Raw genomic sequence first — 12,250 nt, 5'->3', positions numbered from 1 at the left:
TTTTTACAATCTCTTTTGTCCCCCTTCCCTTTATATAAAGGGACTATACATGCTCTCTGCCAATCCCTAGGTACCTTCCCCTCTTTCATACATTTATTAAACAAAAGTACCAACCACTCCAACACTATATCCCTCCCTGCCTTTAACATTTCTGTCATGATCCCATCAGTTCCAGCTGCTTTACCCCCTTTCATTCTATGTAATGCCTCACGTACCTCCCCCACACTTACATTCTGCTCTTCTTCACTCCTAAAAGATGGTATACCTCCCTGGCCAGTGCATGAAATTACCGCCTCCCTTTCTTCCTTAACATTTAAAAGTTCCTCAAAATATTCTTGCCATCTACCTAATACCTCCCTCTCCCCATCTACTAACTCCCCTACTCTGTTTTTAACTGACAAATCCATACTTTCCCTAGGCTTTCTTAACTTGTTTAACTCACTCCAAAATGTTTTCTTATTTTCATTAAAATTTCTTGACAGTGCCTCTCCCACTCTATCATCTGCTCTCCTTTTGCACTCTCTCACCACTCTCTTCACCTTTCTTTTACTCTCCATATACTCTGCTCTTCTTATAACACTTCTGCTCTGTAAAAACCTTTCATAAGCTAACTTTTTCTCTTTTATCACACCCTTTACTTCATCATTCCACCAATCACTCCTCTTTCCTCCTGCCCCCACCCTCCTATAACCACAAACTTCTGCCCCACATTCTAATACTGCATTTTTAAAACTATTCCAACCCTCTGCAACCCCCCCACTACTCATCTTTGCACTAGCCCACCTTTCTGCCAATAGTCGCTTATATCTCACCTTATATCTAATTACTTATATCTAATCACTTATATATAATTATTGAACATAAATAAATAATTACTAAGTATCAGTATTGAAAAGTAAATAAATGAATACAGGTGGGCCTTGTTCATATAGCCCCTAAGATTCTCGACCCCAAACAATAAGCAAAAATCGCCAGTGGGTAGAAAAGAGTGTTTTTCATTATCAAATGTTTCTAAAATACCTGATAACATGTTTCTACTATCATATACTATTAAGTACTTAATACAGATAGGCATAAAAAAACATAAAAAAGTAAAATAAATACACAGTACATACAATACTTACCTTAATATATTACACTCTTCGTCCTTCCCTTACACAACTGTCGTATGAAAACAGCAGAAAAGCTTACTGCTTTTCTGCTGTTTGAGCAGTGGCTCAATTGAAAGCCAAGAAAAACATGGAATGCTGAAAAGCAAGATCCGTATGTGCGGGGCCCTTCTGTACAAGTTACAGACTGGCCGCCTTCGTGCTGTCATCATGTAATATACAGTCTTTCCTCACTTAACGATGGAGTTCCATTCCTAAGACCACATCGGTAAATGAATTCATTGCTAAACAAGGAGCATACTACAATGGTAGTGGGTTTGTGTCACCCATTTTTTTATATTGTTTTAATGTACCCTTTGCACCATTTATAGCATTTTTAGTATATTTTTAAATGTTTATACATTAGTGTACTGTATATTGTAATAAAGAGAATAGAGGAAATCAGCTCTAATATACATTATTTAAGTATGCATACTGGTCAGAGAGCCCGTCGTAAGTCCAAGTTGGTAAACAAGTACGTCGCTAAGTGTGGAGAGGCTGTATTACTTCATGCTGTTAAGAGTTAAACACTATCACATTTCAATAAATGGTTCAGCAGTTTGTGTTTGACTTCTTTTGCCATTTTAAAGCCTTTCATTCTCATTATTTTTTCACTGTTGTGTTGCATTTATGAATGTTGCATCAGGGATCATCACTTTGCTTGTTATGCACAGTACTGTAAGTCCTCACTTAACATCATTTCATTCAACTTTGTTTTGTTATAACGTTGATGAGAAAAAAAAATTGATTCCCAGCTAGGGACACTGTCTGTGTGGAGTTTGCATGTTTGTTTTTGACCTGTGTGGTGGTAGTAGGTGCTCCTTACAATTTTCACTTTGCAAACATTTATTCCTTGACCTAACCCTGTTGCAGTGAGTGCTAAAGGTGCACTGTGCATTCCTGATGTTTATATCAATCAGCCTGTGGTAAAATTGGTTTCATTATATGTTGATTCGCTTAAAGTCGCAGTTTCCAAGATCCTATCAACGATGGTAAGTGAGGACTTACTGTAGTAAGAATGGGCAGTAGAATAGATGTCTCCTTGACTTATGATGGGGTTATGTTCCGATGAACCCATAGTAAATAAGATTAAAGAGTGAAGAATTAAGATTTTACTTCTTTATAAAGGTTACAGTGTGTAATTACAATTTTAGTTTGATAAGTACAAAGAAAGCCACTATCATGAAGGGGCATTTTGGGCAGACTAATCCTAATACATAATAACTACTTAAATCTAGACAAGATAAGAGTGATTAACTTTTATTAAAATCTTTATTTAATCTTAATACTAATGCAAGGTAGTTGCACATAATAAAAACAATATTACAATTATTGGCTCAAGCAGTAATATTTCATGGATTGGCAGATGTTTAATAGACTAGAGGTCATATAATATAATATAACTTATTAGAAGTTGTTTTGGTTGGTTTGGTTAGTATTGATAGATGAGATGATTTTTAAGCAAAGTCCTAAATTTATAAGTAGTCAGGGGATCCTTTACCGGTTCAGGTAGTGAATTCCAGATCTTCGGGTCCTTTATGTGCATTGCATTTTTGCATAGTGTGAGACTAACACGAAGGATGTTGAAGAGAGCCTTATGCATTGTATTGTGACTGTGCGTTCTGTTGTAGCTATCAAGAACTTTAAGGGGGTTGGCTGTGGTTGATCGCCAGGCACAAATGCCATAGGTGAGGCACGGATATATTAATGAGTGGTATTGGGTAAGGAGTGTCATTTGGGGTACATAGTATGGTATCTTGGAAAGGATGCCTACTGATTTGGAAATTTTCTTGGATATATGATGGATATGGGAATAAAATTTAAGATTACAATCAAGGAGAAGACCTAGAAATTTACCCTCTGTGTGTTTTGAAATATGGGAACCATTTATTGACATATTAAGTTGGATATTTAAGGCTCTGTTTCCAAACAGCATGAAATATGTTTTGTCAATGTTGAGAGTGAATTTGTTGATCATCATCCAAGTACAGTATATATTTTTAGCAGCTCGTTGTTTACAGTGTCTCTATGTATAGCTGGGTTTGAGTGGGAGTAGATATAAGTAGTGTCATCTGCGAAAAGAACTGGTTTAAGGAGTTGGAATGCATTGGGGAGATCATTGATGTAGATGAGAAAGAGGAGTGGACCTAGGACACTACCCTGGGGCATTATGACAGCTACAGGCTGGATAGTGGAATTGACTCTGTTTGCGTATACATACTGGTGTCTATCGTTAGGATAAGGTTTTAGGTAATCAAGGGAATGTCCTTTGATGCCATAATGATTTAGTTTTAGGTGCAGGAGATTGTGGTCCACTGTATCAGATGCTTTCCATAGGCCAATGAAGAGCCCCAGGGGTTAAGTATGTTGTTAGTAGGAGTAAAGGCATTTATGTATTATTTTTTTGAATGTTCTAGAAAGTAACAGCAAGTTTGATATAGGTCTATAGTTGTTCAAATCAGTTGGATCACCTCCTTGAGGATCAGAGTAACCCTTGCTGTCTTGAGTATGGATGGGTAGGTTGAGGACTCTACAGATTTGTTTGTGTTGCAATAATGGGTGACAGCATATTGGTAGCTTTTTTATATATGAATGGAGGCAAGTTATCTAGATCTCCTGCTTTGTTTTTTAATGATTTAATGATGAGTGAGACTTCAGTAGAATTAGGTGGAGATAGAGTACAGTGGACCCCTGGTTTACGATCAGCTCCCAATGCGACCAATTATGTAAGTGTATTTATGTAAGTGCGTTTGTATGTGTATGTTTGGGGGTCTGAAATGGACTAATCTAATTCACAATATTCCTTATGGGAACAAATTCGGTCAGTACTGGCACCTGAACATACTTCTGGAATGAAATAATATCGTAAACCAGGGGTCCACTGTATTTGGGTAGTTGAAAAGTAAATAAATGAATATGAGTTACAGACTTGCTGCCTTCGTCCTGGGTAATCATCTTATGTTTCATATCCAAGTAATTGCTTTTACACCAACATAAAGTTGAAATATAGTAAGTTGAATCATTGTACGTCAAGGAGCACCTGTAGTTACAGATCTTATTTGGGACTAGAATATGATTTCACAGACAGCATATCACTCAAAATGGCTAAGTACAAAAAATCTCGTTTGTGGTATGTATAGCCATTAGAGAAATAATTGTATCTAGATTTCCCTTATCTTAAAATTGATGTCTAGTCTACTCTGAGGCCTTTTTCTCGTGCTGAACTGTGTGTTATTATAATGCTGAGTACAGCATTTAACTTACCTAAAGTTGAAAGAACAAATATCACCCTCAGAAGTTGTTGAAACTTTGACCTAGAATGCTGTCTGTTGCCAATCATTTTTTTTTTTATTAATTTTTATACTAGTACAGTGGACCCCCGCTTAACGATCACCTCCAAATGCGACCAATTATGTAAGTGTATTTATGTAAGTGCGTTTGTACGTGTATGTTTGGGGGTCTGAAATGGACTAATCTACTTCACAATATTCCTTATGGGAAAAAATTCGGTCAGTACTGGCACCTGAACATACTACTGGAATGAAAAAAGTTCGTTAACCGGGGGTCCACTGTATATGTATACTGTATCAGTAAATGATTCATAAAAGATACTATCTAATAAAAAGATCTAACTTATGTGTTGGCATTAATTCTATCAATTTATTTATTTAGCATAATGTATTGTACTGTATAACATACTATTTTAGGGTGCATACATTTTTATCCATGTCCAGTTTTTAAAAATTTATCTGCCACTTGAAAATTATAATGGGCTTACCTTTTTCTTGTATATACTGCACAGTCATCCCCACATATTCAGGATTCTTTATTTGTGGAGTTTGATTATTCCACTTATTGCTGATGGGAAACCTTCAGGAAGATTGTTATCAACAAGTATAATAATTATAATCTTTATGTCTACAAGTACATATACAATGCATGCAAGCCTAGCTAACATCAGTGACGTATGCTACGTAGAAAGCCCCTTGTTATGCAGAGCATTTCAAGCAAATTAGGTCAATTTTGTCCCAGGATACAACCCACACCGTTCAACTAACACCCAGGTACCCATATTACTGATAAGTGAACATCGGACAACAGGCATCTTAAGGAAACACTTCTTAATGTTTCCAGCTGTACCGGAAATCGACCCCCAGACCTCAGTGTGTGAGCTGAGTGCTCTAGCGATCAAGCTATGGGATAATAATAAAAAATTCTAATACTTTATGTACAATCCTTTCTTTTGAAAGTCAGTAATAACCAGAGTAGATCAGTGTTCTCTGAAATACAAAATTATTCCACATTTGATTTTTTTTTTTTACACAGACATTACTTTGTATTCTCTGATTTTTAGATTTGTGGAAACTCTAGGAGTGTCATCCACCACAAATTTCTGAAGACGACTATAATTTGTTTTCCCATGTGTCAGTAACTTTAGAAGTTATATTTAAACTTAGACTTTGGAATCTCTTGTCACTCTTTCCAAAAGTCTTTTTTTTTTTTTTCAACTTACTGGCCGTTTTCCACCAAGGCAAAGTTACCCCAAAAGAAGAGGAAAACTCTGAAGTTTATCTTCTTTTTACACATAGTAATTCCATAAGCCATGTGGAATCTTATTTATTGCTTCCATAAAAATAAATACAATATTAGTTTGAGATTTCACATTATGTGTGATGAAAGTAACAAACTGCGACTGTTACTTGCCTTTGATGGACTATAATGGAAGCATCTTATGTGTTGCAGCTTTGATGAATTTGAAAAATTAATAGAATAAAGAACAAAAAGGCACAATACCATAACTGAAACAAAGAACAAATAACTTGCACACAGGAGAGAGAAGCTTACAATGTCATCATAAGGTTCTCTCTCTCCTATGTGTGGATTATTTGCAAATTAATACAATATTTGTTTGACTGTGTCTGCTGACCACTTTCCATCATTTATGTTCCTCAGGATTGGTGACTGGGACCACCTAAGTTTGAAATCATGTGCTGGGGTTTCAACCTGGAACCTCTTTTCTGATATACCCCTGCTGGAGCCTCAGTTTGACCAGTTCTGCCCCAACCCTGTTACTCTTTATCAAGATATCACAAAATATCAATTGAAAATTAGTGTTCCTGGTATGTTGATTGTTGAAATTGAATTTGAGTGTAGATCTAGTTTGCTCATACCAATGCATTGCAACTATGGTTCACTGACTACAATTACATCCCTGACAATGGTTTTTTACATCCCTGAAGTTTCTTTTGGCCATTGTGATGCATTTGAATTTCATACATGTTTAAAATTACACTTAACTGAAAAGGTTTTACATTGTCTGAAAATTGAACTTGTAGAATGATATAGTGTATTGATGTGATAATATGGTGGAAACAAACCTGCATGGAATATATGGGACACTGCATGTTCCATTGGCCAATGCTTATTACATGGTTGGATGTGTTAACATGTTAACCACTTTATTTTATCAGTGTAAAATGTGCCTTTAATGCTAAACTGTATCTGTGTTAAACCCTCATCAGTTGAATTCCAGCATGTGAGATATTTATGGCCCCATTGAGAGTGAGAGTGCACCAACTTTTGTGTGGTCAACACTAATAATTTCTGTATATCACAAGGTGGTTTATATCACAATAGGGAAGTGACTAAAGTTAGTGGTATAAGATACAGTTGATATTGTAAATGTTAATAATTGTTACAGTTTTTTTTTTTTTTTTTTTTTTTTTTTTTTTTTGCCTTCAGGTAAGTTTCAAATTTTGGGTCCTTGGATTTGCGTGGGGTGTTTTCTTAGGTTGACTTGTACACATGGAATATCAAATGAAGAGATTCAGGAAAACTGTTTAGCCAGACTTGAGTCCTCGAGGTGGGAAGTGTGGTGCCTGTACTCTTAAGGAGGGATAGGAATATTTGCTGTTTGGAGGGACATTTAAACTGTCATATCATGCACCTCTAGCAAGACAGTGATAGTGTGAATGATGGTGAAAGTGTTTCTTTTTCAGGTCACCCTGCCTCTAGGTGATCTGTTTCAGCTGTCTCCGGATTGTTTTAGCTCAGTAATTCAGTATTTGTATAGAGTGGACTGTGTACCGTAGGATGTGTGGATACTTGGCATGTTAAGTAGGTTGAAATATTTGAAAAGTGGGAGGGTGTATTGTCTGTAGCTAGATTATGATTGCTCTAATGGCAGATTTTTGTAGGGCTGTGATTAAATGTTGTTGTGGATCCTTATTCACATGTACCATAGGTGAAGTAAGGGTAGTTAAACCCTATAACTATGCAAGGCCAGGGAGTGTTAGTTAATTCCTGTGTGGGAAAATTTTGAGAAAAGAATTATAGTTTGTAAGAGCATATTTGTCTCAATAGAACTACACCAGGTAAAAGTGTCTTCTTGGAACAAAATCATCCTGATTTCACTAGAGTAAAGCTCTTGTTGTGACTCAGCATTGTGCATATGTGCTTATGAGATAGTGTTTCCCATTATGCAATGTGTGAACCACATGGGCTTTCATTGTTTCCTAAGTGAAGGTGGTAGACAACCCAAACAGCTGAGGCGAGACCTAAAATGGCTTCGGTTGGCATATTTTAAAGCTGGAGGCAGTAGAGATGTCATGTTTGAGGGCAATGTGTGGTGTAAATATTATGCAGAGAATTCAGAGTTTGGAGATTAAGAGGAAGTGTGAAGTTACAGAAAATATTATTCAGAGGGTTGAGGAGGGGTTGCTGAAGTGGTTTGGACATTTAGAGAAGAGGGGGAAAAAGCAAGATGACAAGGAGGGCTTAAAAATCTGGGGTGGAAGGAAGGAAGGGTCTGAGTCACCCTAGGAAAGGTTGGCAAGAAGGGGTAAAGGAGATTTCAAGTGCTAGGAGTTTGGCTTGTGTGAGCATGTTAGATATGAGTGAGTTTTTAGGATTTGATATGCTGTTGGAGTATGTGCAAGGTAACATTTATGAAGGGATTCAGGAAAACCAGTTAGTTGGACTTGAATCTTGGTGGTAGTAAGTATAGGGCCTGCATGCTGAGGGAGGGGTGGGGATCTGTGATGTCAGCATCCTTCTGGCAAGACAGTGATTGAATGAATGACAGTGAAAGTGTTTTCTTCTTTGTTGGGTCACCCTGCCTCAGTGGGAGATGGCCAGTGTTAAAGAACAATGTCACACAATTTGGTTGCATGCATAAATTTATCACACACAGTTAAAGTGTTAAAGATTAGTACAGACTAAGTAGTGATCTTTGTGATACTACAGAGCAGCATATTCTGGAAAGAATGCCCACCATTTTTGAAACTTTTTAGATATATGCTGCATCTTCTTCTTTCAATAAACCAGCTGCATCCCACCAAGGCAGGGCAGCCCAAAAAGAAAAACAAAAGCTTTTCTTTTTAACTTTAGTAATGTATACATGAGAAGAAGTTACTAGCCCCTTGCTGCTTGTTTATTAAATTTAGTTTGCTGTCAAGGTGAATACCTAAGAATATACCCTTATCTTATTCTTCAATGTATGTATTATTTATCTTTTATGTTTAGTTGAATGGTATTTAGCTTTATCCCCAAACATTATGCAGTATGTCTTTTCACTAGTGGGTGTTAATTTTTTTGTACCCATGCAAGCCAATGCCTCTTCTAGTTCAGCACTGTTATTGAGGTCAGCCAGATCTGGATTAGAGATGATGCAGGTAGTGTCATCCATGAATGAAACTGGTTTAAGTTGTTGAGATGCATTTGGTAGGTTATTGGTGTAAAGGAGAAATAAAATTTGTCCTAGAATGATACCTTACAGCAGCACTTCTACACTGATGGGTTGAGTAGATGAAGTGGTGTCATTTACACTTATGTTGGAGTCTGTTGTGGAGGTAGGACTTTGAGTAGGAAAAGGCATGGCCTTTCAAGGAGTAGGATGTGAGTCTACTGTAAAAAAAGGTTTTAGAAACTGTTAAATTCTTCATTTATGCATAAAAGTATTTCAAGTTTGTATGCAAAAAAAAAAAAAAGAATTATTTTTTCCTAATACATCAAAATTTTAGTTTAATCCAGGTTATCATACATGGATTCAGAATTTCATGAGACTTCCATTCCAGGATTTGATGAACTCACAGTCTTTGTTGGTACAAGATCACGAAGCCGCATCTTCCAGTTAAGTCCACCACGAAATGACCGGAGATATCACATTATTGTTACCGTTCAGGTGGACCACCTCACCACCAAAGTTACAGTTCGAAGTCCACTGCAGGTCAGCCTTGTACTAATATAAACTTTTGCATAATGGGATATAATCAAGTTTAATCTAAAGGAGGGGAGAGTAGTTCCAGTTCCTTGGATTCAGAGCCATTCACCAACATAAGTGGAAGCTTTGCTTTGTTGGTATACCAACTGTGGCTGCTAAATAAATTCATCTAAATTCTATCATACAATATGAATTTGTAGTTGCCTTGAAAAAAAAAGAAATTTTACAAAAAGGTTATCTTTCTGGGTCAATTGACGATTAAAAGTCATGCTTTATAATCTCTCGTATGTTCATATTCTGTTTATGTGAAATGCTAAACCTGTGTGGGTCATTCATTATAAGGAAAAGTGGAGGCTCAGTCCTCTGTCCACTAATCATTAGACGGATGTGCTACTCTCAAAGCCAGTCAGTCACAGAGTCATATCAAATACAATTTGAATTAGGTTATTATAATTTGAGTTTTTTGTTTGCTTTCCTAATGTAGTAAATGTGTAGCTTAGACACAAATCAGCAACATAAGAGTAAACCATTGTGTATATGTGCTACATGGTAGTATACTATATTACACAATGCTATACAGTACTGTGCAATAATATACTACACAGTACTATGCTATGATATATTATACTATACTATACAGTACTATACTACACAATACTATACAGCCTCTCCTCACTTATCGACAGAGTTCTGTTCCTAAGACCACGTTGGTAAATGAATTCGTCACTAGTCGAGGAATCACCCCTTACTGATACACTTCAAAAATGTCACCACCCAAAATTAAAACCTTCAGTTTTATGTTTGCTGTGAAAATCCTTTAAATCTCTTCATTATTAATGGTGATATGACATGAAATGAGTCAGTAACTTCTGAGATATTCCAGGAAATGTGTGTATAGCTGATTACTCGGGAAAAAATATTTCGAGAAAATCGCACTTTTTACAGTCTTTGCATAGGATAAGAGTGATCTAACGAATTTATGTCCATTCTGTAATATGGAGACCGGAATTGAGCTGCATAGTCTGGGTGAGGCCTTGCTGATGATGTGTAGAGCTGCAGTATGACCTCTGGACTTCTGTTGCTTACGCTTCTTGATGTGAATCCCAGTAATCTGTTTGCCTTGTTACGTACGCTTGGGCATTGCTGTCTTGGTTTAAGGTTGCTGAAGTTTCAGAAGTACTGGGTGCTAGCAACCACAAATCAATTACATTTAGAATTGAATGGAAGTATGATAGTAGGGATAACTCAGTAACAGTCCCAGATTTTCGCTTAGCAGATTACGATGGGCTTAGAGAACACTTATCATCTATTGACTGGGGTAACGAAGAGAGCTATCAATATGACAGTTTTCTGAACACAATACATGCTGCTCAAAGAACATTTATCCCTTATAAAGAAATTAGATCAAATAGAAATGACCCAAAATGGATGAATAATAGGCTGAAATATCTACTAGGGCATAAGAAAGGAATTTATAGGCGTATCAAAAGAGGCAAGGGTCATCTTATGAATCAGTATATTGACACTAAGAGGGACATTAAAAAAGGGATAAGAAAAGCTAAAAGGGACTATGAAATTAAAGTTGCTAGGGATTCTAAAACTAACCCAAAAAGTTTTTTCCAGGTATATAGAACAAAAGTCAGAGATAAGGTAGGTCCCCTTAAAAATAACTATGGGCATCTTACTGACAAAGAGAATGAAATGTGCTCGATTTTAAATAATTATTTTCTCTCGGTTTTTACACAGGAAGACACTAATAATATTCCGGTAATTAATTTTTATAGTGGGCCAGAAGAAGATAAATTATGTAACATCATAGTCACTAGTGAAATGGTTGTGAAGCAGATAGACCGACTGAAGCTTGGTCATACAGAATGTGAAAAAGACTTGGGAGTCATGGTAAGCAGAAATCTAAAGCCAAGACAGCAGTGCCTCAGTGTGCGCAACGGGGCCAACGGATTACTTGGATTTGTCTCAAGAGGTGTAAGTAACAGAAGTCCAAGAGTTATTTTGCAGCTCTGTGCATCACTAGTGAGGCCTCATTTAGATTGTGCTGCTCAGTTTTGGTCCCCTTACTACAGGATGGACATAGACTCGTTAGAGAACATACAGAGAAGAATGACTAAAATGATTTACTGTGTAAGGAACCTCCCGTATGAAGATAGACTTAAAGCCTTAAATCTCCACTCTCTGGAGAGGCGTAGAATGAGGGGAGATATCATTGAAGTGTATAAGTGGATGACGGGCATAAACAAGGGAGACATAAATAAAGTACTGAGGGTGTCGAACCAGGTAAGAACCAGGAATAATGGATTTAAGTTGGATAAATTTAGATTTAGAAAGGACATAGGTAAGTACTGGTTTTCTAACAGAGTTGTAGATGCGTGGAACAGTCTTCCCAGTGGGGTGATAGAGGTTAGGACCTTGGGTAGCTTTAAGAAGAGACTGGACAAATATATGAGTGGGAGGGGCTGGGTTTAATTGGTGTCAAGGGGTACGGGAGTTATTTCTTGAGTAGCTTTAGGTAGATGTCGTTTTGATAAGGACCTGCCTCGTATGGGCCAGTAGGCCTTCTGCAGTGTTCCTACATTCTTATGTTCTTATGTTCTTATAGTTACCATTCAGGTGCATAATGTTTTCTGTAATGGTTGTGGTCACTTTTTTTTTTATTCCTCCCGCCCTCCACTGCCGCCCACCCTTCAATACCTCTCCATGTAATGTCAGTTTTTATTAATTTGGGCATCTTTATCATACCTCTACTTTATTTATGTTATACCAAATATTATTCTGTAATAAATATGATAGGTAAATAATTATATAATTGTATAATTATACAATATTTTATAGTGCCATGAGCCCGTGCCTTCTTCCTCTCTCATAT

At 36.8% G+C, this 12,250-nt stretch overlaps 1 protein-coding gene across 1 annotated transcript in view; it reads left to right on the top strand.

The window, feature by feature from the left end:
* The window catches only part of LOC128701517 (intermembrane lipid transfer protein VPS13A-like), a 146,394-nt gene that overhangs the window by 56,140 nt on the left and 78,004 nt on the right, over positions 1-12,250 (top strand). The window contains exons 18-19 of the mRNA XM_070101533.1: positions 6,102-6,268; positions 9,224-9,375. Coding sequence (XP_069957634.1) covers positions 6,102-6,268; positions 9,224-9,375 — 319 coding nt within the window. The remainder of the gene's footprint in view (positions 1-6,101; positions 6,269-9,223; positions 9,376-12,250) is intronic.

Source organism: Cherax quadricarinatus, chromosome 78 (assembly GCF_038502225.1).
Source record: "Cherax quadricarinatus isolate ZL_2023a chromosome 78, ASM3850222v1, whole genome shotgun sequence".
NCBI classification, from domain to species: Eukaryota; Metazoa; Arthropoda; class Malacostraca; order Decapoda; family Parastacidae; genus Cherax; species Cherax quadricarinatus.
The sequence above is the reverse complement of the archived record's forward strand: the minus strand, read 5'-3'. Positions and strand labels throughout refer to the sequence as shown.